Raw genomic sequence first — 23,261 nt, forward strand, 5'->3', positions numbered from 1 at the left:
TTTTGGTAAGTTCTCATCAGAATAAACAGGTAGGGGTGCCTGGGTGGCGCAGTCGGTTAAGCGTCCGACTTCAGCCAGGTCACGATCTCACTCTCCGTGAGTTCGAGCCCCGTGTCAGGCTCTGGGCTGATGGCTCGGAGCCTGGAGCCTGTTTCCGATTCTGTGTCTCCCTCTCTCTCTGCCCCTCCCCCATTCATGCTATGTCTCTCTCTGTCCCAAAAATAAATAAAAAACGTTGAAAAAAAAATTAAAAAAAAAAAAAAAGAATAAACAGGTGGACAGACTCTTGGACTGGTACTTTGTTTTCTTTAAGAAGATACTGCCAGGTAGTTTTTTGCAATACGAATATGACATTGTTATCTTAAGCATCTGAAATCTAAGGTAAAGACATTACTGAAAATGAATTTTGCAAATGTATTGGAGGAGTGAAATATTCCATAAGCAGCAAGAGATGCCATATATGACATCCAGTTTGTGTCTTGAAATAATGAAGTTTATTCATCTTGAATTTGCTTGATAATTGAAATGCAGATTAGGTATGCGTTATTAATTGATCATTACCTGTTCCTTTCTTGCAGGTATAGGTGAGATGATAATTGCAGGGAACATCATTCCACTGGCCGTTCTCATGCCAAATGATTACAACACAATCTTCTCCAGCAGAAAAGAAGCTGTCTGGCTGGTTGGGCCTCCAGTTCTCATATTGCTGTAAAAATGGAGGAAGAACAGAATTAACTACTTGATAGTCGAAAAGTAACAAATGATAAGAGCAACAGAGCCATTACATTGCAATGGAATTAGAATGACTCAACAGCTTTTGTTGAACTATCTAACTGAAATTATTTTAATGATAAAGAAAAAAGCTTTTACACTCTGAGTGGAAAATATACGTATTTCAAAGTCTCTCTTCAGCAAACGTGTATTTTTTTTTTCCTTTGACAATGAGATACGTCTGAGAAATTTTGTTCTAGATATCCTACATTTCTAAATATGTAATGAATGCTTGACTTAAGAAATTTGATCATGTTATTATTATTAAGTGTAACAATATTAATGGGAGTGGAAGCAGAGAAAAAAAAACCCATAATCTCATCACTCTGTCATGTTTTCTCCCAGCCCTTATGGGCACATGTAATTTTATGTAATTATAATGACAGTACAATAAAATTTGTATTTTTTCTTTTACCTCTTTGCCACTATAAAGTATGTTTTCTTGCCTTATTTAATGTGATTGGTTTTATCTAAATTCATTTATTTGGTTAAGAAAAATTGAGACATTTGCTAATTTATTTTTTATACTTACCCAATATACATGTTTCCATCATTTCATATTCAACCTTCCTTAGTAATTTTGTTTTATTTTTTTATTAAAGTTCTTACTTATTCATTTATTTTTATTTATTTTGAGAGAGACAGAGAGAGAGACAGAGACAGAGACAGAGAGGCAGAGAGAGAATCTCTAGAAGGCTGCACACTAACAGTGTGGAGTCTGATGCACAGCTCATTCCTACAAACCATGAGATCATGACCTGAGCCAAAATCAAGAGTCAGAAGCTTAACCGATAGAGCCACCTAGGTGACCCCTGAATAATTCTGCTTTAGATGTGGTTCTTATATGCACTATAAGTTAAGTTTTGCTTTACAATATAAATCTGGAAGTTGTTTTCTCTCAATTGGAACACTGACCACATTTAAGCATATTGATACAAAAGACAAAGTGTTAAAAATATATCTTGCTAGGAGCGTCTGAGTGGCTCAGTCATTTAAGCATCTGGGTGGCTCAGTCATTTAAGTGTCTGACTTTGGCTCGGGTCATGATCTCATGGTGAGTGGGTTTGAGCTCCTCATGGGGCTCTGCTTCATATTCTGTGTCTCTCTGCCCCTCCCCTTCTTGTGCTGTCTCTCACTCTCAAAAATAAATAAATAAACATTAAAAAATAATAAAAAGTCATATATATATCTTACTATAAAAATATATTTGTTTTTCTTTTATGTTTTTCTATTGATTTTCTTCTTTTTTAATTAAAAAAATTATTTTTAATGTTTATTTTTTGAGAGACAGGGAGAGACAGAGTATGCGTGGGAGAGGGGCAGAGAGAGGGAGAGACAGAATCTGAAGCAGTCTTCAGGCTCTGAGCTGTCAGCACACAGCCCAACACGGGGCTCCAACTAGAGAACCATGAGATAATGACCTAAGTTGAAGTCAGACACTTAAAAGACTGAGACACCCAGACACCCCTCTATTGGTTATCTTTATAACTGTATCTGTAGATGGTATCTTTTGATTTCCCAGTCTGGGCAATGAACTATAACCAGAATTATCTTTTGCTTTCCATCAGAATAACACCTGTCATATTCAGCACCTATAATGGATGAAGCCCTTTCCTAGGTACTTGATATGCATTATCTCTTACAAGAATCCAGTAGGATTTGGAGAAACTTGGACTTTGAGATGTTAAGCACTCAGGGCTCTTGGGCTTACATTCAATTTCTTCTTACCTTAAAATGTTGTCTCCATCATCAATAATTGTATGAAAAACACAGTCCCTATGTCTGTTGAAAAATTATAAACTTCAGACTATAATTAAGAGAGCAATTTCCTAGCCTTGGGTCTCCTGATAACTAGAATGTGATATGGGACAAGTTTGTTCAGTATCTTTCTGGCTCAACTTGAGAATCACGTTTTCAATATGCTTTGCCTGCTATCATGTTGTACATCACATCTAATGCTACCAAATCTGATAGAGTCAAACTTTCTTCACTTGGTAGAAGGACAGATTCAGATTCGTGTGCAATGGCTGATATGACTATCTTTCTTGGTCCTACAGATCTATGTCTTTTCTTGAATTAAATTTAAAATAAGTTTGTGGCTTGAATTAAGGGATTTTATTTGGGAAGATAGAGAAAAAAGAGTTGTATGTAAGAGTAAAGCTGTTGTTTCCAACTCAGAACATGCCAAACAAACAAACAAACAAACCAATAGCACTGTGGCTACTTTTATAGCTTTTAAAAATGTATAATAAGTATACTAGACAATATCTGATTTTTCTTCTCAGAAAAACAAATGGCTTTTAAAACTTTTAAGTATGGTAAAAACCTTGATCTTTGATAAAATAATTTGTGAGAAGATCTAAAGTTTGAAAGCCTCCAGATTAAGAGACCTGCTACTTTTCCTTCAATCTCTTTTCCTAGCTTTGTTTTAAAATCCTCCTCAATCATGCCAAAAATTAAGATCGAGATAAGGAGATCCCCACTATGTAAGAGTCTTTGAAAAGTGATAAAATTGCAAAGAACCAAGGGAAGCTTAATAAAGGTGTGGTTTGTGTTTGTTTGTTTTTGCCAAAACACAGAATGAAGGGTGTTTTTATTTTTCTGGTGGAGATCCAGAAATTAAATGGATTGAAATCCAACTCTAGTAGCCGGAATGGTACCTCTGAGTTACTGCCTTGATGGCCTTGGGAAGGAAGATCAGAGGATCCTTTGACTGGCAGGTCTCCCTGAAGTCAGGAACTGACAGTTGCTCTAAAAGGGGTTGCTAATTATTTCTCTGTTTTCCTTTTCTTTGCTTACTTCCTTTCCCTTATCATCTCTCACCCTCCACCCATAAAGCCTTTTGTTGTTTTTGCTTTTGCTACTCTTTTAGATAGATAATAAACAAGGAAACAGGAAATGGAGCGACAAAGCAAAATAAAAGTCATATTCAACCTGTTGCTGATATGTAACTAAGTTGTCTTTAACAGACCTATTAAAGCAGCATCAAAATAAAAATTTAAATTAAATTAAATTAAATTAAATTAAATTAAATTAATAAGCAAAGGAATAGGAATTCCTTAAAACTAACAAAGATCTGTATTGGATATTTCCTATAGCCAAAGTTCCAGAGTTCCTCAAATACTTATGGATTTTGGAGCTCAATCATTTCTAGGTTACTTTCTAACTAACCTCTTACAGGAAACATGTAAAAGTCCTCAAAGGTGGATAACTTCCCCACACATCCACAGGATATGCAAACTGTGTAATGCTCCCTGAGTCCTTGTCCCTACACACACTCCCAGATCTCTTGTTTTATTTGTCTTCATAATAATTAACTTCCGATGTCCTATGTAATTTATTTATTGTATTTTTTTTCTCCTTAATAGAATGTAAGCTCACTGAAGACAGGAATTTGGGGTTCTTTTGTTTACTACTTATCCTCATTGCCAGGAATTATGCCTGGCACACACTGGTATTGTTTAATAAATAATTTGATAGTTATAAATAATGAACAACAGAGTGTGTTGCATTCTACCCTATCCACATCTACTTCTAAATGTTTCATTTCTTTTAGAGAGAGGGAGAGAGAGGCAGGGGCAGAGAGAGAGAAGGACCGAGGATCCGAAGTAGGCTCCACACTGACAGCACCAAGCCCTATGTGGGGCTTGAATTCAGGAGCCATGACTTCATGACCCTGAGCCAAAGTCAGATGCTCAACCGACTGAGCCAATCAGGCACCCCCACATCTACTTCTAATCAAAGATGTTGCTCACTGTTGGCAAATGATACATGAGACAGACAATAACCATTCTGGAAAACAGTTGGTGATAGACATCAAGAACCTCAAAAAGTTCCACCACTTACATCCCATAATTCCACTTCTAAAATTATATCTTAAAAAAAAATCAGAGATGTGAACAATAATTTATCTAAAATATTAATTATACTAGCAGCAAATGGGTAAAAATCTATAGAGTGAATATATATATATATATATATATAGTCTGTATATCTTGTCTGTGAAGAATATATAGGGAAATGGAAAATACTAAAAGAAGTTTTAAGTTAAAATTAAAAAGCAAAATACAGAAAATATGCAATGAAAAGCAAAATACGAAAACCATGCAATGATCCAAATTTTACACATACTCTCAGATATCTAAGTTATATGAGGAGGTAATAGTTTATTCTATATATTCTTATATTTTCCACTTCCCTAAAGACAGCATGAATTATTTTTCTAATCAGCAAAAATGAACACTATTAGATGGTCTATGCAGCTATCAGAAAGAACTTATAAATTTCTTAGCTAACCTTTTTCTAATCTAACCTCAACAAATATCACTTCAAGTTACTAGTTCCTGGCCTGCCATGTATTTTGCAGCTGACTTTTCCTCCTGATCTGAACAATGACTGCCTCATTTTCACACTGAAATGAGATTCAGATTCCATGCCACTGAAGTGATTCTCAGGGCTTAGGCTGCCCAGACTCAGACCTCTGGTAAAAGATTTAATTGTTTTTGGTGGGAATTACATTTGGCTTGCAACAGTGATTGAAAACCTGTGTTCTGTGTTGTTGCTTGGCAGAACTGTGGCTTAATGGTGCAGGACCAAATTTTGGGTCTGTGGTTTTTACAAGAATGTTGGATACCCACAGGCATGTCACACTATTACCTCATATCTGATAGCTCCATTGTGCAGATTTATTTTGGCTAAGATGCTTTGATTTTGCTCCATGTTATTGCCAACCTAACTTTAGCAAAGGAAACTCCAGTTTTCTGAATAACTCTTTGTTTCCTCCTGAATTCTTTACAGCTTTATTTTTAATATCACTTGCAGGGTAAAGGGTATAAAAAAATAAATCATTGATTTCAGGTTTAATAATATATTTTTTCACTGAAGTTAAATATTAGAAAGAGATCTCTCCTCAGGAAATCAATTCCAAGTTCTAAGAATGTAATAGAGCCTCTCTCAAATGGACAGTGTCTTATACACACAGAAATGTAGATTCTCAGAATGGGCAGAGAAAAATGCCCTACTCCCATCTTGATTTTTTTCCTCCTCATTTGGAATCATAAGCAAACATCCTGGGTGATCTACCCTAGATCAACCCTCTTCTAGGGCTGGACAGGCAAACTGAGAAATATGCCAAAAAGCCAGCACAGTTTATGGAGAATTCATTTCAACACCATTGACAAAAATAAATGCTGATCAGACTTCTGCACATTTGTCTGTGTCTCCGAGACTCATGTTCTCCAACCCAAACCCCAAACTCTCGTTGCCTCCCCCAGGGAACAGAATAATATCAAGGCTATGTCTGAAAAGAGAACTCTAAATTACTTTGCATTTTCGTTCTTTCCTGATGGCAGAGAAAATTAGGACATACAACTTAAGTAGTTGATATAGAGGAAAGCCACTTCAGATATAAAATTTTCTACGTGTTCTATAAAAAACTTGCACTTTATTAAGAGATAATTATTTTGTATCCAGTATGAAACTGCTTAATGTTGCCTATTATATGGTAAAGTTGCTCCTAGAGTTCCCGTTAAATGACTGTTCTCTGTCTCTGTAAAAAACCAAAGTGCCAAAAGAGACAACTATTTCAATTAAACTGGATTTTGTAACGTTTCAGTTGTTTTCCCTTTCTTCCCCCCCAAATGGATTTGAATACATCAGCTGCCAAAGGCATAAAATGATTCAAAAAACCCTGGCCAAAACCCAAAAGCTACGCATGGTTCTCTCACATGAAAATTATCTCTACAAACCAGAGAACTCATTTGAACCAATCTTAATACTGAGAGGGAAAACTCAGAACTGAATTAAGTTACTCATCAAAGTCTATCAAACCTAATAAATACTTAGCTTATTTTGTTCCAAATAATCTGTATTTTATTGTCAAGAATTTGTTTCTGTCTCACATTAACATAAAAGCTAAAAGTTAACCTGCAGGTCTTCTGGAGAACACAGGACCTCTCAGCCTGCCAAAATTCTTCACTCTCAGAGAGTGACCTCAATTCCACAGACCTAAGAGGGACTTGACTAATTTTTGTCAAGGAGCATAGCTAAGGAGCTCTTCTCTCTCCTCAGCTCTTTGCAAGTCTTCCCCTGGATTCCATAAACACACTGGGGGGGGGGGGGGGGGGGTTAGAGTGTGTGTGTGTTTGGGGGTGGGAATTGGGGGTGGAGTGTCTGCTTTTGAAAGTTATCTTTCAAAAGTAATCTACTAAAGTTAGACAGAGTTTAACATCCTTTCAAGATGAATTTCTGATTATATATAGTTGGGACTCTAGGAGTCCCAACTATCATTCAGAGATACCAGGGGATCTTTTATCTGTAAAATACACACCACAGGGCCTTGATCAATGGCGGTAACATCTCAGCAGATAACTAGTATCACAAGCACGAACAAAAGAAATTGATGGCAAAATGTAATGCGACTAATTGACATTTTCCTTACACAGAGATGAAAACTGCCTTTTTTCCTCAGGTTAAAAAGCCATTGTTTCAGAAATATAGAAGATTTAGAAATAAACTTTCTAAAAAAGCTTTGTTTTGCTTTAAAAAAGAAGTTTGCTTGGGTTCAGCTTTGAGCATGGCTCTCAGTTAAAGAAAAGAAACAGGATATCCAGTATTAATCAGTTACTGCTGTGACAGTCCTATCCCAGCTGGTCCTCTACTTGATACATATGTAAGCAAATCAATTTATGAAGAAAAATGCAAACAGCTAGGTGGTGAAAAGGAAAAACTGGAGTAAGGAAGGTTCCTCAACCACGGAATGACTTACTCTTACCCCTCTATGCAACATTCCAAATAGTATTTGTTTTTCTGTGTCAAAATTTTGTATAAATCTTGTAAATTTGATTCAAAAATGAAAACTTTGAAAATACAAGATTCAAAAATGAAAACTTTGTTTCAACTTCTGGTGGAGAAAGAATCCCCAGAACATTAAACTCTTGTTTTTAAATCTCTTTTATCAGCTTCTTGAAAGGGAGAAGTTTACAAAGCAACAGGTCCCATCAAAACTTAATTGATAATTAACTCTATGAAGAATAATCACTGGGCACTAACTAGTTCTCCTTAAAAGTTAGATACTCTGTTCAGAATTTCTTGATTTCTTTTCATCTCTATTAAAAAGAAAACAGAATTTTCACAGACACTAGATAAAATTGCAGTTCATCTTTTTGTGAGACACAAATGTGATATTTACCACACACACACACACACACACACACACACACCTACAAATACAGAACTTCTTGGCACTAGGGAAGAATTATCTAAGATCTTTAGAAATGTCCCTATTCCCACACACCTGGTGGCAGGTAGGTTCCCACCATAAATATGATCCAAAATGGTTCAAAGTTTAGCAGAATAAACAGCAATAGACCTCTGGAAATGCAAAAATTGAGCCACCCACTAGACAGATTTGATAGCTAATTGAACAATTCTCACACACTAGCCAGCCACTAGGTACACTTCAAATTTGTACCTGAGAAAAAAAAGTACAAAATATTTCATCTTGTGGATCTTCAGGGTATCTCATGTGTAACTGAAACTGCAAAACTTGAAATCCTGAATATGCAGCTGCCAAGGGCCTTCTTTCATCTATCTATATAGCTATCATCTACCTATGCACACTTTTCGCTATAATTTTTCAGCTTAGATACAGTCACTTTTTAGTCTTTAAAATTCACTATAATTTAAATTATCTTAAATGGCCAATTAAAGTCTCTGTGTTTCAGAACTATTATGGATTTTGCCAAGCACATTTAAATAATCACACACATTCCATTGGTAAAAACCATTCTTGACATTTGCCCAGTGAAGCTGTCCTATAACATAATATTTTATTGTAATTGATGGGAGAACATACTAAATCTAACAGTCCAGTCGCTGCTTTCTACCTACTCTCCCTCCCCCCAAACACTGCTAATTTAATTCTCTGTGAAAAGCTTTCATAAGAAAACCAAAAATGTCCTCTAGGTTCACATACCAATGTAAGTTGCCAAGGAAAACTTTCCACTGTGTTCTATTACTGTGTATAAAGTGAAGATATGAGAAACGTTGGCTCTAATATTTGCCTCAGTTGCTAGGATTTTACTAAGCATGTGACTCTGTGTGTTAACTTCACGCTGTGTTTGAAAAATTATCTAATCTCACATTTAACTTTCAGGTTCACAATAAGTATATAGTATATTTTAAACTCCAGACTAAAGGAACTTAATTCACCAGGAATACTATTCCTTCGTAGATCTAAGTGGAATTCTGGGTATGTGAAGTTTTGAAACACAAAATACAATATGACCACTAGGTGGTGATATCCCTCCATTAATATATCATGAATTACCAACTAAGTTACTTAAAACAGAATTTACAATACCCCCCCCCAATCATGATTATTTACTTCATGTATCAAGATGAAATGATTATATGTGAAATGTTCTCTCAGTTTTGTGAGGGAAAGCATGAAGAGAACACTTTGCTAGAAGATGGACCTCAGCTAAACAGCATTTAACAATGTGATTGCATTCTGTTCCGTTACAGGTAATGGCAGCTATAATCCGATTTTTCGATCTGACTAGAATGTTATCTACAATAGTTTATTTTTCTCCATTTTTTCTTTTAAAATTATCAGATTATTTATATTTATGTCAATGGTGAAACTGCGTCAGAAGCAAAGTCAAATCTATAATACCCACCTCAAATCCTTACAACAGGGCAGATTGTAAACAAACACGTATGTGCGCAAATTACTGCCCGCGGTGTGATTCACATTTAGTTTTTGTTTTTTTTTTTTAGGTAAAAACTTACCTAGACTAGCCATAAAATGTGGTACCTGTACTAAAAGCTGACTTCTGTGTGCAAACCCCTATCATCACCTGCAAGGGACAGTGCCATGGCCGTATTCTCAAAGCTACAAGTATTAGCCAAATGCCACCAATGCCAAGGGGAAACAGATAACCACAAAGTATAAAAAGCCAACTCCACAAATAGAAACACTTTCCCAAGAGGACCGCTTACCCGTTTGAAATGTTTGAAACATATGCTGATAAGAAACCACCTTTTCACAAAATAAAGAACTCAGAGTCACCACTCTGGGTTACCCTCAGCCTTTCAGAACATAGGTCAACCAGTTATCTGCAAGGAAGTGAGGAGCACTACTTATTACAGAAATCAAAACATTTGGTAACTTTAAAATGCCTTTTCTCCCCCTAGATGGCTATGCTGCACAATAGGCGTTTGTTTTCGGTCTGCGGGGGGTACATTTAACTTTGCTTTATTCAACTCCTAGGGGGCAAAAGACCTCCCGGTGAGGTAGAGATCTACCTCTTCTGATCCTTGTACTTGCTTAACGTTACTCCAGTCTGGGTCCTTATTTATTTATGTTTTAAGGGAGGTTATAGTCTTGCTGTTGTCTTTTAGTTGAACAACAAAAAGGAAAAGAGCAGCTTTGTTTTAAAGGAGAAAGAGACATTTGTTTTGTGTCACTGCCCTGGGCTGGTAGGCTGGAGTTGGATCCTACAAACATGAATATGCTGAAGGGAAGAAAAACTAACTTGGGGTCTCCTGATAGCTGTTAAAATGGCAATATGCCCATTATTTTCCTAGCTGGCAAGTCTCTGTGCGGGAGAGACAATCTGGCAGCTCTTGAGTACAGCACTAATCTCATGTAATAGCGTGAGCTCACTGCCCTACAAAGCTGTAATTATCAACAGCATTTTCTAAAGGATGTGAGTTCCTCCCACCGCGAGAGCACTTGGAATGGGGGAGGGGCAGGCAGAGCCCCACGGAGCCCTTTGCTTTTAACCCCCACCTCGGAAGGAGCCAGTGGGTTCCCTCACCCCAAGCTTGTTTGCGCAGGTCTTCAGGCAGGAAGCGCTAACGTTCCAAATGCAGTGGGAAACTGCCAAAACCCATTCCACAGTTTTGTTTGCCTTTTCCATGAATTCCCTTAAAGTAATTAGCAATTAAATTTAAATATCTGTACATGATTTTAGAGTTTCATAGAGCTGCTGGGAAAGCATCTGTGAGAAGGAATTGATATTTTTTTTTTTAAGGAGAATCTTGTCAATTATGAAATGATTTTCCAGTGATGGTAAGTGTTCTTCCAGCCCTGTCACCTATCTCTAGATATCTGCGCGCAAGTAAAGGCAAGGCGGAGATGAGGGTTTTGTGTTCCAGAACTTCTATGACTGGTTATATTTCACACGTAGAATCACAGGAACCAGTTGTTGGTTTCAAATCAAACTGAACTGCAACACAAGTAAAAATTTTTATTAAGAGCTGAATGGTCTTGGGCAGAACAGAAACTGAGAATTCTTCCACTCATGAGTAATGTGTTAAAGGATGAGGAAACAGCATATGTTTTCCTTGGCTTTTAGGTTAATATAATGAAGTCTGTGAAGTTTAACATAATTAAATTAATGTTGATATGCGGTGTGACTTGTTCACAGACAAGTGGCATCTGACTTGGATCTCAAACCACACCACAGCTGACACATATCCATCTGCAAACACTTTACAGAGCATTTTCTAATGTTTTCAGGTAGACAAAGTAAAACTTAAGTTTTCAGTTCGGGGGTTTTGTTTTGCACTGTTTTCTGCCAAATCATGGACAATCCTTTCAAATGAGCAGAAACCTACAAATGAGTTTAGAAAACACTGGGAATTAGCTCATACTCTTGATTCTCTTTTCAATGTCCAAGACATCTGGCAGAGGGAGGAGAAGAGGAACCTTTGTGTTTATAAAAGGGTAATAATGATACCTTCCTGTAGAAAAAAAATTAATGGTTTATGGCCTGCAACTTGTTACTCCTTTTCTCTGTCCCTTTTAAGTGTTTATTCCTGAGTTAAGGGCTATTTCTTCATTGTTTCTACCTTTTTTCAAAGCTGGTTTTTCTCACAATACTTTGCTTGACAGACTGATGAGTTTATTTATGAAAAAAGGAAAGGGGTCTCTGTATTTAAAGTCAATCCACAAATCTGGCAATTCTCATGCATCAACCCTAACCAGGAGGGTGACTGGGTGTTCCAAATTCTAGGTATGCCAGCTTGCCAGTGCTGAACATGCTTACCAAGATGAGAACAAACAAAAAAGGCAAAATTCAGTTACCTTCCAGAAATATTTTTCAAGTAGTATTTTTTTAAGTGCAAAAGGCTACCGATTAGCCTTTTGCAACCTCTGTCAGAACTATCGAGGGGCAAGATGAGCTGGTTAGAGCTAGAAAATAAGACCTTTATGGTTCTGTGAATTAGTAACTTGTTTGAGAACTTCCCGAAAAGATTTAGACAAGTGCGGAGGAGAAGAAGGTTTTCTGTTTCCTCTAATAGTACTGGACAGTGAGAAGAGGGCTGTGGCTACTTCCCAGGAAGCTGACAAGCCAGCAGCCTTTCAGGGCTTGCCTGAGTGTGGACAAAATAGAGATGATAGAAGGAAAATGTGAAAGAGACATAGAAAGATTTTTGTTTGTTTGTTTGTTTCTGCTTTTTGTTTTGTTTTTGGTTTTTTGTTTTGTTTTGTTTCTTGCCAAACAAATCAAACACTCCAAGGCTCCTCAACATTTTTAAAAGGAAACTGGGTTGTCAGTTCTATTCAATCCTCAACCTCTGCACAACACTATCTAAGGTGACATTTTCCTTTGAAGTAACTGCTTCTGATCCACTGAAGCATCCAATCCCCAGTGGTGAGGGGTGAACTTTAGTGGTGCTGCAAAAACTCACTAAAGAGAAGAGAGAAAGGACCAAATTCTCCCCTTGTCAGAATTTATGCCTGGGGGTCAGAGAGAGGAGGGAGCATGATGATAACAGCTTTAAATCTCTGAGGTCCAGGGGTTGAATTTAAACCAATTGTTTGGGAGATATGTTACAAAAAGTAGTGTCATGAAGGCACCTAACAGTTTCCAAAGCCTGATTGTGCTATCCATGGACAGTTGTCTGTAGTCTGTAGTTGTACAGAAAGTTGTGAAAATGATTTTGCTAGGAAATATATAGATAGGACAGTATAAATGATTCCATGCTGTTCTCTCATGTCTGGCTGCCTCTATGCTTGAAAGAACAGACTCAGATAGAGGATGAATAAATGAAGCTCTGTCCAGCCTTAGGCAACCAATTCATCCTTAGTCAACCAAACTATAAAAAATAAAATAACATTCAGGGATAAGATTTTCTTTTGTGTGTTCTACTACATTTTGGATTTTGATAATATAGGTTTTCTAAGTAATTTTTCTGCAGAAAGTATAATGACAGAATATGTGCCTATCTTGAAAAAAAATCCTCCTTCAAAGTTTTGAGTAATTGTTGGTTTTCATGGAAAATCTGCCCTGATATAACTCAAACCTGCAGGGGTGGCAGAGGCTGAAAGGTTTACTTTCCATTTTTTCTTCCCAGAGCTTATTGTAAATGTATTCTTGGGACAACCATGGACAAAACTGTCATCATTTCCAGTAGGCACATCTGTTTTCCTTTGGGTTAATAACTTCCCTAAGATGCAGTACACTCAGCCATATATATATATATTTGTTTTGGGGGAACTTTTTTTTCCACCATTTTTGAAATCTCATCTATTATGTTTTAATGTTTTTCATACTGGTACAACATTAAATTAAATATTTAACTTAGATAAACAAGAATTGTCACAAAGTGATTCACCCAAAAGTCTTAATTGGTCATTTCATGATTCAGAACATAACAGAATAAGATGATTGAGCAATGTGTAAATATTAATTACCATTCAGGGGTGCCTGGGTGGCTCAGTCGGTTAAGAGTCCGACTTCGGCTCAGGTCATGATCTCATGGTTCATGAGTTTGAGCCCTGCGTTGGGTTTTGTGCTGTCAGCTCAGAGCCTGCTTCCCATCTTCTGTCCCCCTCTCTCTCTGCCCCTCCCTTGCTTGCCCACATTCTCCCCCGCCCCTCTGTCAGAAATAAACATTAAAAAATATTAATTAGCATTCAAAAAACATTAAGTATCTATTTTTGTCAACAATTCCACTAGGTGCTGAAAAAATAGAAATGAAGGTTAATCCCTGCCTCAGAAAGCTCAGTGTCAGGAAATTAGCCCCACGGAGGTCAGTGGTCAGATGCAAAGAGGACACAAGAGGCTTCTGGAACAAGTAGAGGAGCTCTTAGTCACAGTCAATTGGGAAGGCTTCCTGGAAGGAGACTCTTGCCTAAACAAGGCATATGAACATTTATTAAATAAAATTATTCTAAGCACTAGGGCAAGAGTATGCAAAGATCCTCAGGAGTTAGATGTCACGGCTTATTCCAGGAACTGTGAGTATTTTGAGATGATATTGCTTAGGAAGTGGCAGGTGGAATCGTGGGCTTGGTATGCCAGGCTCATAATTAGAATTTTATACTGAAGGCAAGAGGAAGATATTGCAGGATTTCAGGAAGAGAGTAACAAGAGTTCATAGTAAGGGAAAGGGCAGGTCATAGGCACTGGAAACATATCTGGGGGAAACACTTCAGACTAGTCATTCATTTAACAATTAGGTTAAAGAAAGAACTTAAAACTCAACTAAAAGTATGGAAGCTAGATAAGAAATGTTTGTTTAAGTTTGCCAGCTTTAATGTGTATTTAACTTGGATAGTTTAACTTAGTGTCTTTGAAGACATCACTTGGGTGACAAGTGAAGTTATTCATTATTGAAGTTATTTGTCTGAGTTTCTAATAAAGTACTTGGGGCATTTCGCTATTAAGAGATCAATAGTCAAGTTAAAGAACAACTCGTCAATAGAAAACTAAGACACAAATTGAAGTGTGACTGGTTATTAGAAAACCTAGTGAGAAAATAAAAACTGGAATGTGTTAAGAGAAAATAACCTTAATAAAAATCACAAAGGTTAAGGCTAGACCCAATTTCCCTCTGAGTACACTTTTGTGAAACTTACTGGGTAAACCCCCCAAATGATAATAAAAAAGATTTTGAAAATACAACAAAAGCAAGAATTTGGCATGTTATCCACACCATATTACAGGGGCCAATAACGTGGAATGAATCAATCAGAATCTGAAGAACAAGGGCAATTTAGATAACTTGGCCAAATAACACTATTAATGTAGTACAAGCATATAAATCGACATCTCGCGATATAGCATAATCCTGTTAACTACGATATAATTATACTGCAAGTTTATTGAAGCAGAGCTTAATTACTTTAAGAAAAGAAATTATTGAGACTGAAAAACCTAATAGAATCTTGTTTGCTTTTACTGAATTGTAAGGCTGAATAACAGATGATAATATACAGTAAATATCAAAGGTCCTTTTTGTTTTAATACTGCTCTACCTCCCAAGAAGAATAAGCTCTAATAAATCTTTCAAACAAAAAATGGGGGCAAAGGGGAGAAGGGAGAAATCACTCTAAAACATAAACAAAGTCCTTAAAATTGCACACAGTCAAGGTAACACCATTTCCAAGTGTAAGCGGATACTGCTTTCTCTGATGTAGAGTTTACTGTTAGGGATCTTTTCAAAGGCAAGACATTTGGAGTAAACAGCGAAACAAAGAAGAACTATTTTATTCAAAGCCTGCAAACATATGGAACCTGTTAAGGGGATGGTGGCTGCAGAATGAACTACAAACGAGTTTAAGAGACACCTAGGCTGTGTCAGAAAGGAAGGGATAGAGGCGAGGGTGGTTACAAAAGCAGAGTGGGCCAGAGATCAGTCAGATGGGAGGGAGACAGGCTGTTGGGCAGATGGTCTTTTCTGTTTCAAAATGTTCAAAGTTAGGGACACTCCTTAGCACACTTTTATTTGACACAAAGAGGGAATTAAGAAGAAACCAAGGGTCTGTCAGAGTGCTTTCTAGATTTGCTTGTATTGTTTCTTTGATACGCTTTGCTTATTTATGTAATTCATCTGCTCACTTCTTCAAACCAAGACCCTCACTTGATGCTCTCTTCATAATCCTTAGGTTTCAATGTAAAAACGTGAACTCATTTAGGGTAAGGTTCTTGTTTACACTGTACAGTTACCTACATGAGGTCATGTTATCTTCCCCTGAAAATTTCCTAGGAAGATCAATATATTTCTCTCTTGCAAAGTGCAATTCTTGCTTACTTACCAAGTTTAGGACCAGTCTAGGCCATGGAAATGGCAATTAAGTTATTTTTATACAGTATTTTTCACAGTCCATTGAAACTTAATGGACATAGACCAAAAGAAAAAAGAAAAAAAAAAGTTGACTTGGCTTGCTTTGGCATAGTGGAATAATGACATCTGATGAATCAAGCTCACCTGAATGGCATTTGACAGGAAAGGAACATTCCCTAAGATGTTTTACAGACCTCACCCAGCTGCCAGCTAGAAGTCAAGATTCAGTGTCATTAACCAAGTTCATAGGTAGTATAAGGGCCCTGTCCTAGACACCATAAATAGTAAAAAGCAGGCAAGAAAACCACTTCTTTGAAAAGCTGAACTGCTAATGACCAGAATAAACATGTTGCAACACACAAAAAAGCTAAGAATGAAAACATACAAATCAGTTCCATAGAACCAATGAGAAATTGAAGTTGGGGACGTGGCCTGATCAGGTCAGTATGTAGCAAATGGCAGACTTTACATATACCACACCTCACCAAATGCCAGGCTCAGAGCGGGAACATAGAGGTACACTTTCAGATAAGCTGTGGTTAAGGTCTGCAAGGAACAAATAAGCACCAACCAGAGCCCTACCCGAGTTCTTGGCGTTCTAACTTCTGTAATACAGATGGGACCTCCTAGGACTTGTACTTTTCAGTGGGCTATGTGTAAAGGAACATGTGTGGGAGGAAGACTTAATGGTGGGTCTTAAGACTCAAGTTACCCCATAGGACTGAAGTATTCATTCAACAAAAGAAAACTCGTTAAATGCCTATACTGTATAAAATACATTTGCAAAATTATAAAAAGTCTTAACTATCTATAACATACATAAAAAATCCTTTAATTTTATATTCATATACACATTATAAGTAAAATCAAAATAGTTTATCTTCAATTACAATTCAAATACAGAAGGATTCACACCATACCAATCACCATTAATCTAACTGACCAAATTATCCTCCCTGAAATATTTATTTATTTTAGCAAAAAAAAAAAAAATTTATGTATTTAGCAAAATACACAGATGCAACTTTTGCAGATATACCATCCACTTCGGACAATGAGAGAACAATGAGTATTGATCCAGAGGATATGGTTGATAGATCTTATTGGGAATATATTTTACAATCTACCTTCCCTATTTTTTCTGCATCTTGCCAAAGAACCTACTTATGAACCTGAATGGCAAATAGTGCTGATTAAACATAAGGAGTGATGACAGAGAGAGGGTAAGCCAGACTTTATTTTAGGGTTGCTCAAAGCAAAATGTAATAAGGGATACCTTTTCAAATCAAGGACGTGTCAGCCAGAATAAAGCATGGCTTTGGAGACAGGCCTGAGTTCACATCCTGACTTTGCCACTTAACAGAATTGTGACTCTGGGCAAAAATCTCAACCTAACTGACCTTCCCTCTCTTGACCTGTAAAACACTTAATACCTCTCTTAAAGATTATTGTGGGGGAATAAACACACGCCAAATGCTGAGTATGGCAACTGACACAGAGATGACCTGAGTGGTATGTCCAAAAGAACACAGAAAAGCTTTCTCGAACAGAGTAGAACTTCCAAAAGCAGAGGTTATTTCTGCATCTGTTCTAGGACGAACTTTACGTTTGGCCAAACTCATTACATCCAGATGAGTGGCAGGTAATGAATGAAATTTAAACATAAGAGCTTAAAAATTATTTTCAATTTTTCCTGCTATTCATCTAATTTAGAACTGAATTTATACCTATCGTTTAGCCCAGTGGATCTCAACTTGTCTGCATTTGAGAATCACCTGGAGAGCACGTGGAAAATATAGCTGCCAGAGGTTTTGCTTTAATGAATTTGAGCTGATGCCTAGGCACCAGTTGTTAAATTATGTTCCCCAGGTGATTCCAATGAACAGCCAGTGCCTAGAACCACTAGTATAGCTAACCACACTTGAACTACTTCTAAAAAAATTACACTCACATGTATCTAGAATAGTGACTCAAAACAGGTTCAGCGGTCCTAAGAATCTCATTTCAGCCTACTCAAGGTTCTGGCCAGTGTTACCAAGTCATTCTTTAAGAAGCAGAGAAAGCTCAAAACTATGTAATTAGCAGTTTGAGTGGAAGAAAATCCACAAGATCATAATTCAACAATCTTTCTTAAGATGAAAAAAAATGAGCATTTTGGTTTGGATAAAAATGAGCCATGCCATATAGCAGATTTCCAGTGAAACTATGTAAGAGAGAAAGGTATATTTTTAAAGGCCTTTTCTCTTACATTTATTCTTTCCCTTTTTCCTTTGAAGCTATAAAAAGCAAAGATAACCATCTGAAAGACAAACTTAAGGCAATTCTGCTGATTATGTGGTTTTCCAGTTCAACAGAGTCTGATGTGCTGCTCTTTCAAAGAGAGCCACAGTGATGGGAGCAGTTTGTGGATCAGTTAGCATGGAACTCCACTCTAACACTCATTTATTTCACTGAGTGACCCTGATCAAGTCACTTAACTGGTCTCCAGTCAAATACACCCTCTGTAACATGCAATCAGCACACAGTACCAAGGTCCTAGAATTGGTATCATTTTTCATGCACAGTCAACATTACCAGTGTGCTGCCATCGGTCCAACGGAAGTCATGTTCAAACATCTTGTCATTGAGGCCTATCCACTGATAATCATGGCCCACACCTAAGAGAGGGGAAACAACACAGATATTTTTACTACCTTTCCCATATATGGATGAAATGTATTAAAGAAAATTATTTTCAGAGTGAATCATGCATCCTCTTTCCTGGCTAGATTTTTGTTTAGTTGCTCATAAAAATCTCTCATAGTCTAACTATCTTTTGTTCTTCTGCCCAGTGTGCTTTAAACTAAAAAGCTAATTCACAAACATTGAGAAGCATTAAAATATCAGACATAAGAAAATAATTTCCCTAGCAGTTTCCTATAATTAAATATTTTTTCCAGCCTTACTCATGATAAAAACTTTCCATTTTTTTATTAAGCTATGCCATTGGCAAAAATTCAGTGACCTGATAAAATGTGACAGATCATTCCCATACTAGCCTCACTTTGGAAGCCACATGTTTTTTCTCAAAGCATTTCAAACAATGAATACCTAGACCAGATAGTCCTGTAAAATTATCCTCAAAAATAATTACTTTCATCATAGATGAGTCACTGGCAAGAATACCATGCAAAAAAGTTAAATGAACCTCCATCCAAATTGCAAATTAACTATCAAACTTCTAAAAGATAGCAGGCTTTATGAGAACATATTTAACAGAGCATCAAACAATGCTTCATAAGCAAAAAACTTCTACATATTCGCTACATAAAAGCAAGCTGCTCTCCTCTTTGTTCTAGTTTAAGGAGTTATTCAACAGCCCTGGTAGTAAGTTTCATTAGCTTTCAGTCTCCATTTGTTCATGCCCTTAACATGAAGCCCACTTTCTATGGCTTAAAACCATTAGCAGTGTGGATAAGAACCAATTTTGTGCCGAGGGTAGGATTAGGGTGCTATTACAAATTCAGATTTAATTAGTGGGATAAAAATAACTGGAAGCAATTTTGTCTTTAACTTTAGACAACATATGCACATCTTCAAAATAGAAACTACAACAGCAGCTGAGAAGAATGAGATGGAACCATAAGAAGGGGCCATTTTGGTAAGTCAAAAAATGATCAAATAGCAATGTCATGTGACACAACCTACAGGGTGCTGTTTCACCTACTGCTGGCAGATCAGGAAATGCCTTCCTATGTGAGAGGTGAGTATTTCTCAAAGTAGGGGACTCATGTAGGAGAGAGGCTTTTAAGTAGTTCAGATGAGGGACTTAGTAAATCAAACTGCAACGGAGAACGCTACTTCTGTTCAGTTAGATGCAAAGAAAACTAAGATGGTGACACTGAGTGAGCTTCAAAACCTTAGTATGCTTGCTACATACGGTTCACAAACATCTGTTCTTCATGAGACAGGATGCTTGTAAGATGCGCGCCCTGCAGACGGCATTCCCTTTCAGCTGCGTCCCATGTGCGCCGATGCGCGAAGTATTTGTAGCACTGCCCTTGGAATTTGTGCCAGCCATAGTCACACGTCTCTGTGTCTGGAAGAAACGAAGCAGGAGCTTATTAAACTCACCTACGTCATTCCATCTTGCCTCAGGGATCTAAGTGCTAGTAAGAAGACCTAAGCCAGTATCAATGCAATGTCCCTGAAATTACATATGAAGAAAATTTGATCACGATGATGAAAAAAGTATGATAATGATAGCCCGATTCCTGCCTAGCGGGTGACTGTACATCTCTGGACTGAAAAGTCAGTATCTAACTGCAGTTTCCTTGATTAGAGCCAGTTTCAGCAGGAAAGAAAACTGGAAGAGGGGCCAGACAAAACTTCTTAGGCTGCAATGTCTACTGACTCATTTGTGAAGCAACTGGGGCTAAGTCCTTACCAACACAACTTTTCTGAAGAGAATCATTCAAGTGATAAGATAAGAATTCCGGCTAATAGGATTATGAATGCTCTATTTGAAGAAGGACTTCAAAGTCTCTGGAAGTAGTTCCTTTACCACTTCCCAGAGAGATAGCTGGGTGGCCATGGGATCTTGTCAAGTAAGATTTACAGCAAGAGAAAAAAAAAATCTTCATTGGTAGGCAGCTTCTGGGATACAGCTAGGATGGGATACAGCTAGGATTGCGTGCCTTCTTCCCCAAAGGACAGGAAGTATAGGTAACTCCTTGTGCAAATGCATCATGATTTTAAGTTTCTTTAGAAAGAAATAGCAGAAGTCACATCCCATCATGCCACACATGCATATGCATATTTTTTTTCTCTTTTGTAACAAGCATACCATAACCAGTATCCTGGTGGGATGAGAACATTTTTCAAATATACCTAAATTTTAAACAAGCAGTAAGCTGCAGCTATACCTTCTATAGAGATTCGAGATTGCCAGTTTTTAAATATTTTCACAGGAAAGCAGCCTTGCTCATAGCACCGCCTTGTCACCGGCAACCTTCTCTCAGACTCATCCACTCACAGGTGGGGTTAAAGTGTATGTATTAAATGATGAGCAATGGAAATGATTTGGACTATCACAAAACATATCTCACAAACATTCTGAACTAGTCACACATAACAACTAACAAAACTGCAATGTTTATGGAATTTTAGGTACCAGGAAAACTTCCCACATTACCTATTAACCCATCCCCCCATCCCCTAATCTTACTAGTTGATGAAGGAAACAAAATCCTACTAGATGAAATAAATGTTTGCTTTATAGGTCAGGCTTAGTGGCCAAATTGATAGTCAAATTGTCTCCTGACTCTCACACCATTTATTCCCCTTTCCATAATTGTGGGAAAGTATGAATTCTGAGAGATTTTAATGTTTTCCTGGCTCCAGGGATTTAGACGATAGTCATACAACAGATGCAGCTCATCTCTGGGAGCAGTCTGTATTTCAGTTTAGTTTATCCAGTCTTGTTGTTAGTTATAGCCAGCTGACTAATTGGTTTAAATAACGTGCACTGGAGGTTTTAAGTTTTATTCAAGTGTTGTTTGGAGACCACCAAATCTCATAGGAAAGGACTAGAGACACAGTTAGATGGTTTGGTATAAAAGTAGCATTCAGCCCCGAAGAATGAAATGTAATTTGGCTACTTGGATGTAGCAATTTTCCTTTTGCAATATTCATGTGGAAGAATTTAGAGGTGAGGCAGGAGGGGTGGGGAGGAAACGAATCTTCATATAAGAGGGAGTTAGTTTATAGGGGAGGACAATGGAAAGAATTTTAGAAAACTCTTACTGCCAAAGTCAATAATGTGATATTATAAAAGCATAGCTTTCCTTAACCATGGGAATTAATATTTATTTAAGACAGCTTAAAATTCTACAGAATCCTTAACTTATTGAATAGGAAGTTTAAAACAATTCTTCTACACACTCATATCCTCTATTAACCCAATGGCTTTAGTCCAGTTTTCTTTCTTTGTCTTTTATCATTAAAATAGGTTATCGTTACATATGTTTTCCCTTATACCAAAAATCCTAAATGATCATAAAATTTAGATGCACAACCACATCATTGCTACAACACCTTCCTCAGTTAACAGGTGAGTATATTTCTATCAGAACCCAGGTCCAAACTGGAAGTTTGTTTGTATGTTTGTTTATGTACATATATATGTATGTATGTATGTATGTATTCATCTGTACTATTTTTTTTTTATTTTTTTTAACATTTATTTATTTTTGAGAGACAGAGAGAGCATGAACAGGGGAGGGTCAGAGAAAGAGGGAGACACAGAATCTGAAACAGGCTCCAAGCTCTGAGCTGTCAGCACAGAGCCCGACGCGGGGCCCGAACCCACGGACCGCGAGATCATGACCTGAGCCGAAGTCGGTCGCTTAACCGACTGAGCCACCCAGTCGCCCCTCATCTGTACTATTGAAACCATAGATTTACAGTCCTGATGATTATGAATATATGTGCAAATGCCACTCAATAAACTTTTTATTGAAAAAAAATCAAACATCGATATGGATTTACATAACTTTTATTATTTATGCGTTCAATAAATATGTAAGGAAGGACTAGGTGTCAAAGAGCATCTCCTAAGGATGCTATTCTGATAGGGGTTATTGGAAGCAGCCTGTTTGTTCTTCCAATCTCATCTAAAAATAACACGATACACATTTCATTTATTAAAAGAACACATTTGGATGATATTTTCTTAAAAATCATACATATAGAAATTCTTCTTAAGCTTTAAAACTACTATAACTCATAGATTACATGATGAAGACCCAGATTCAGTTTTGCCTGGGTGTGCTGGCTATGGTAAGGAAGGGTACGATAATTCTGGTTCATGGCTACAGAAGCCAAGACTATCACTTTAGAGCAATTTTACTAAAAATGTATTCTCTTTATGTCATGTAGGTAACATTTTCAACATCTGTGACATATAGCCGTCAAGCCTTAAGAAATTGTTAACATTTAGGCACTTCTTGCTGGCAAGCTGTATCAATGACTTTAGTGTGGGGCGATTTGTGTGTACAGAATTGTTTCCATACTGTTGTAAGATCCCCTTCTAGAATTTTATTTCCATTATCACTCTACCAAAACATTTCCCCTATTCCAGAGTTACTGGGACTTGGGAAGTTACTAATGCAGAGAAGAAAGGGTCAGCTGAAGAAACAACATAGTCATCACTAAAATTTGGATAGAAAACTGTTTAGACAACAATGCTGCTGTTAATGAAAAAAATATTTGTTCTTAGGCAACCTGAAAAGAGGAGAAAAAAATCTTTCAGTGTCCTGGCAATAAATCACAGGAGCACAGCTGCAATCGGGTAAACAGACTGGGATAGCTGTTTCTCAGCAAATGATGTGGATGAAAGTACACTTGCTTTAAGACAAAATAGAATG

At 37.1% G+C, this 23,261-nt stretch overlaps 1 protein-coding gene across 5 annotated transcripts in view; it reads right to left on the reverse strand.

The window, feature by feature from the left end:
- VCAN (versican) overlaps nucleotides 1–23,261 on the reverse strand; it is a 120,114-nt gene that overhangs the window by 16,984 nt on the left and 79,869 nt on the right. For all 5 annotated transcript variants that reach the window (XR_013556167.2, XM_060637747.3, XM_060637744.3 and 2 more), the window contains 3 exons: nucleotides 19,775–19,933; nucleotides 18,430–18,512; nucleotides 562–706 (listed from right to left, as the gene is read on the reverse strand). Coding sequence is in view for 4 of the 5 variants with exons in the window: in XM_060637747.3 (XP_060493730.1) it covers nucleotides 562–706; nucleotides 18,430–18,512; nucleotides 19,775–19,933 (387 nt within the window). In the remaining variant the exon portion in view is untranslated. The remainder of the gene's footprint in view (nucleotides 1–561; nucleotides 707–18,429; nucleotides 18,513–19,774; nucleotides 19,934–23,261) is intronic.

This window comes from Panthera onca, chromosome A1, assembly GCF_046562875.1.
Source record: "Panthera onca isolate mPanOnc1 chromosome A1, mPanOnc1 haplotype 2, whole genome shotgun sequence".
Classification (NCBI taxonomy): Eukaryota; Metazoa; Chordata; class Mammalia; order Carnivora; family Felidae; genus Panthera; species Panthera onca.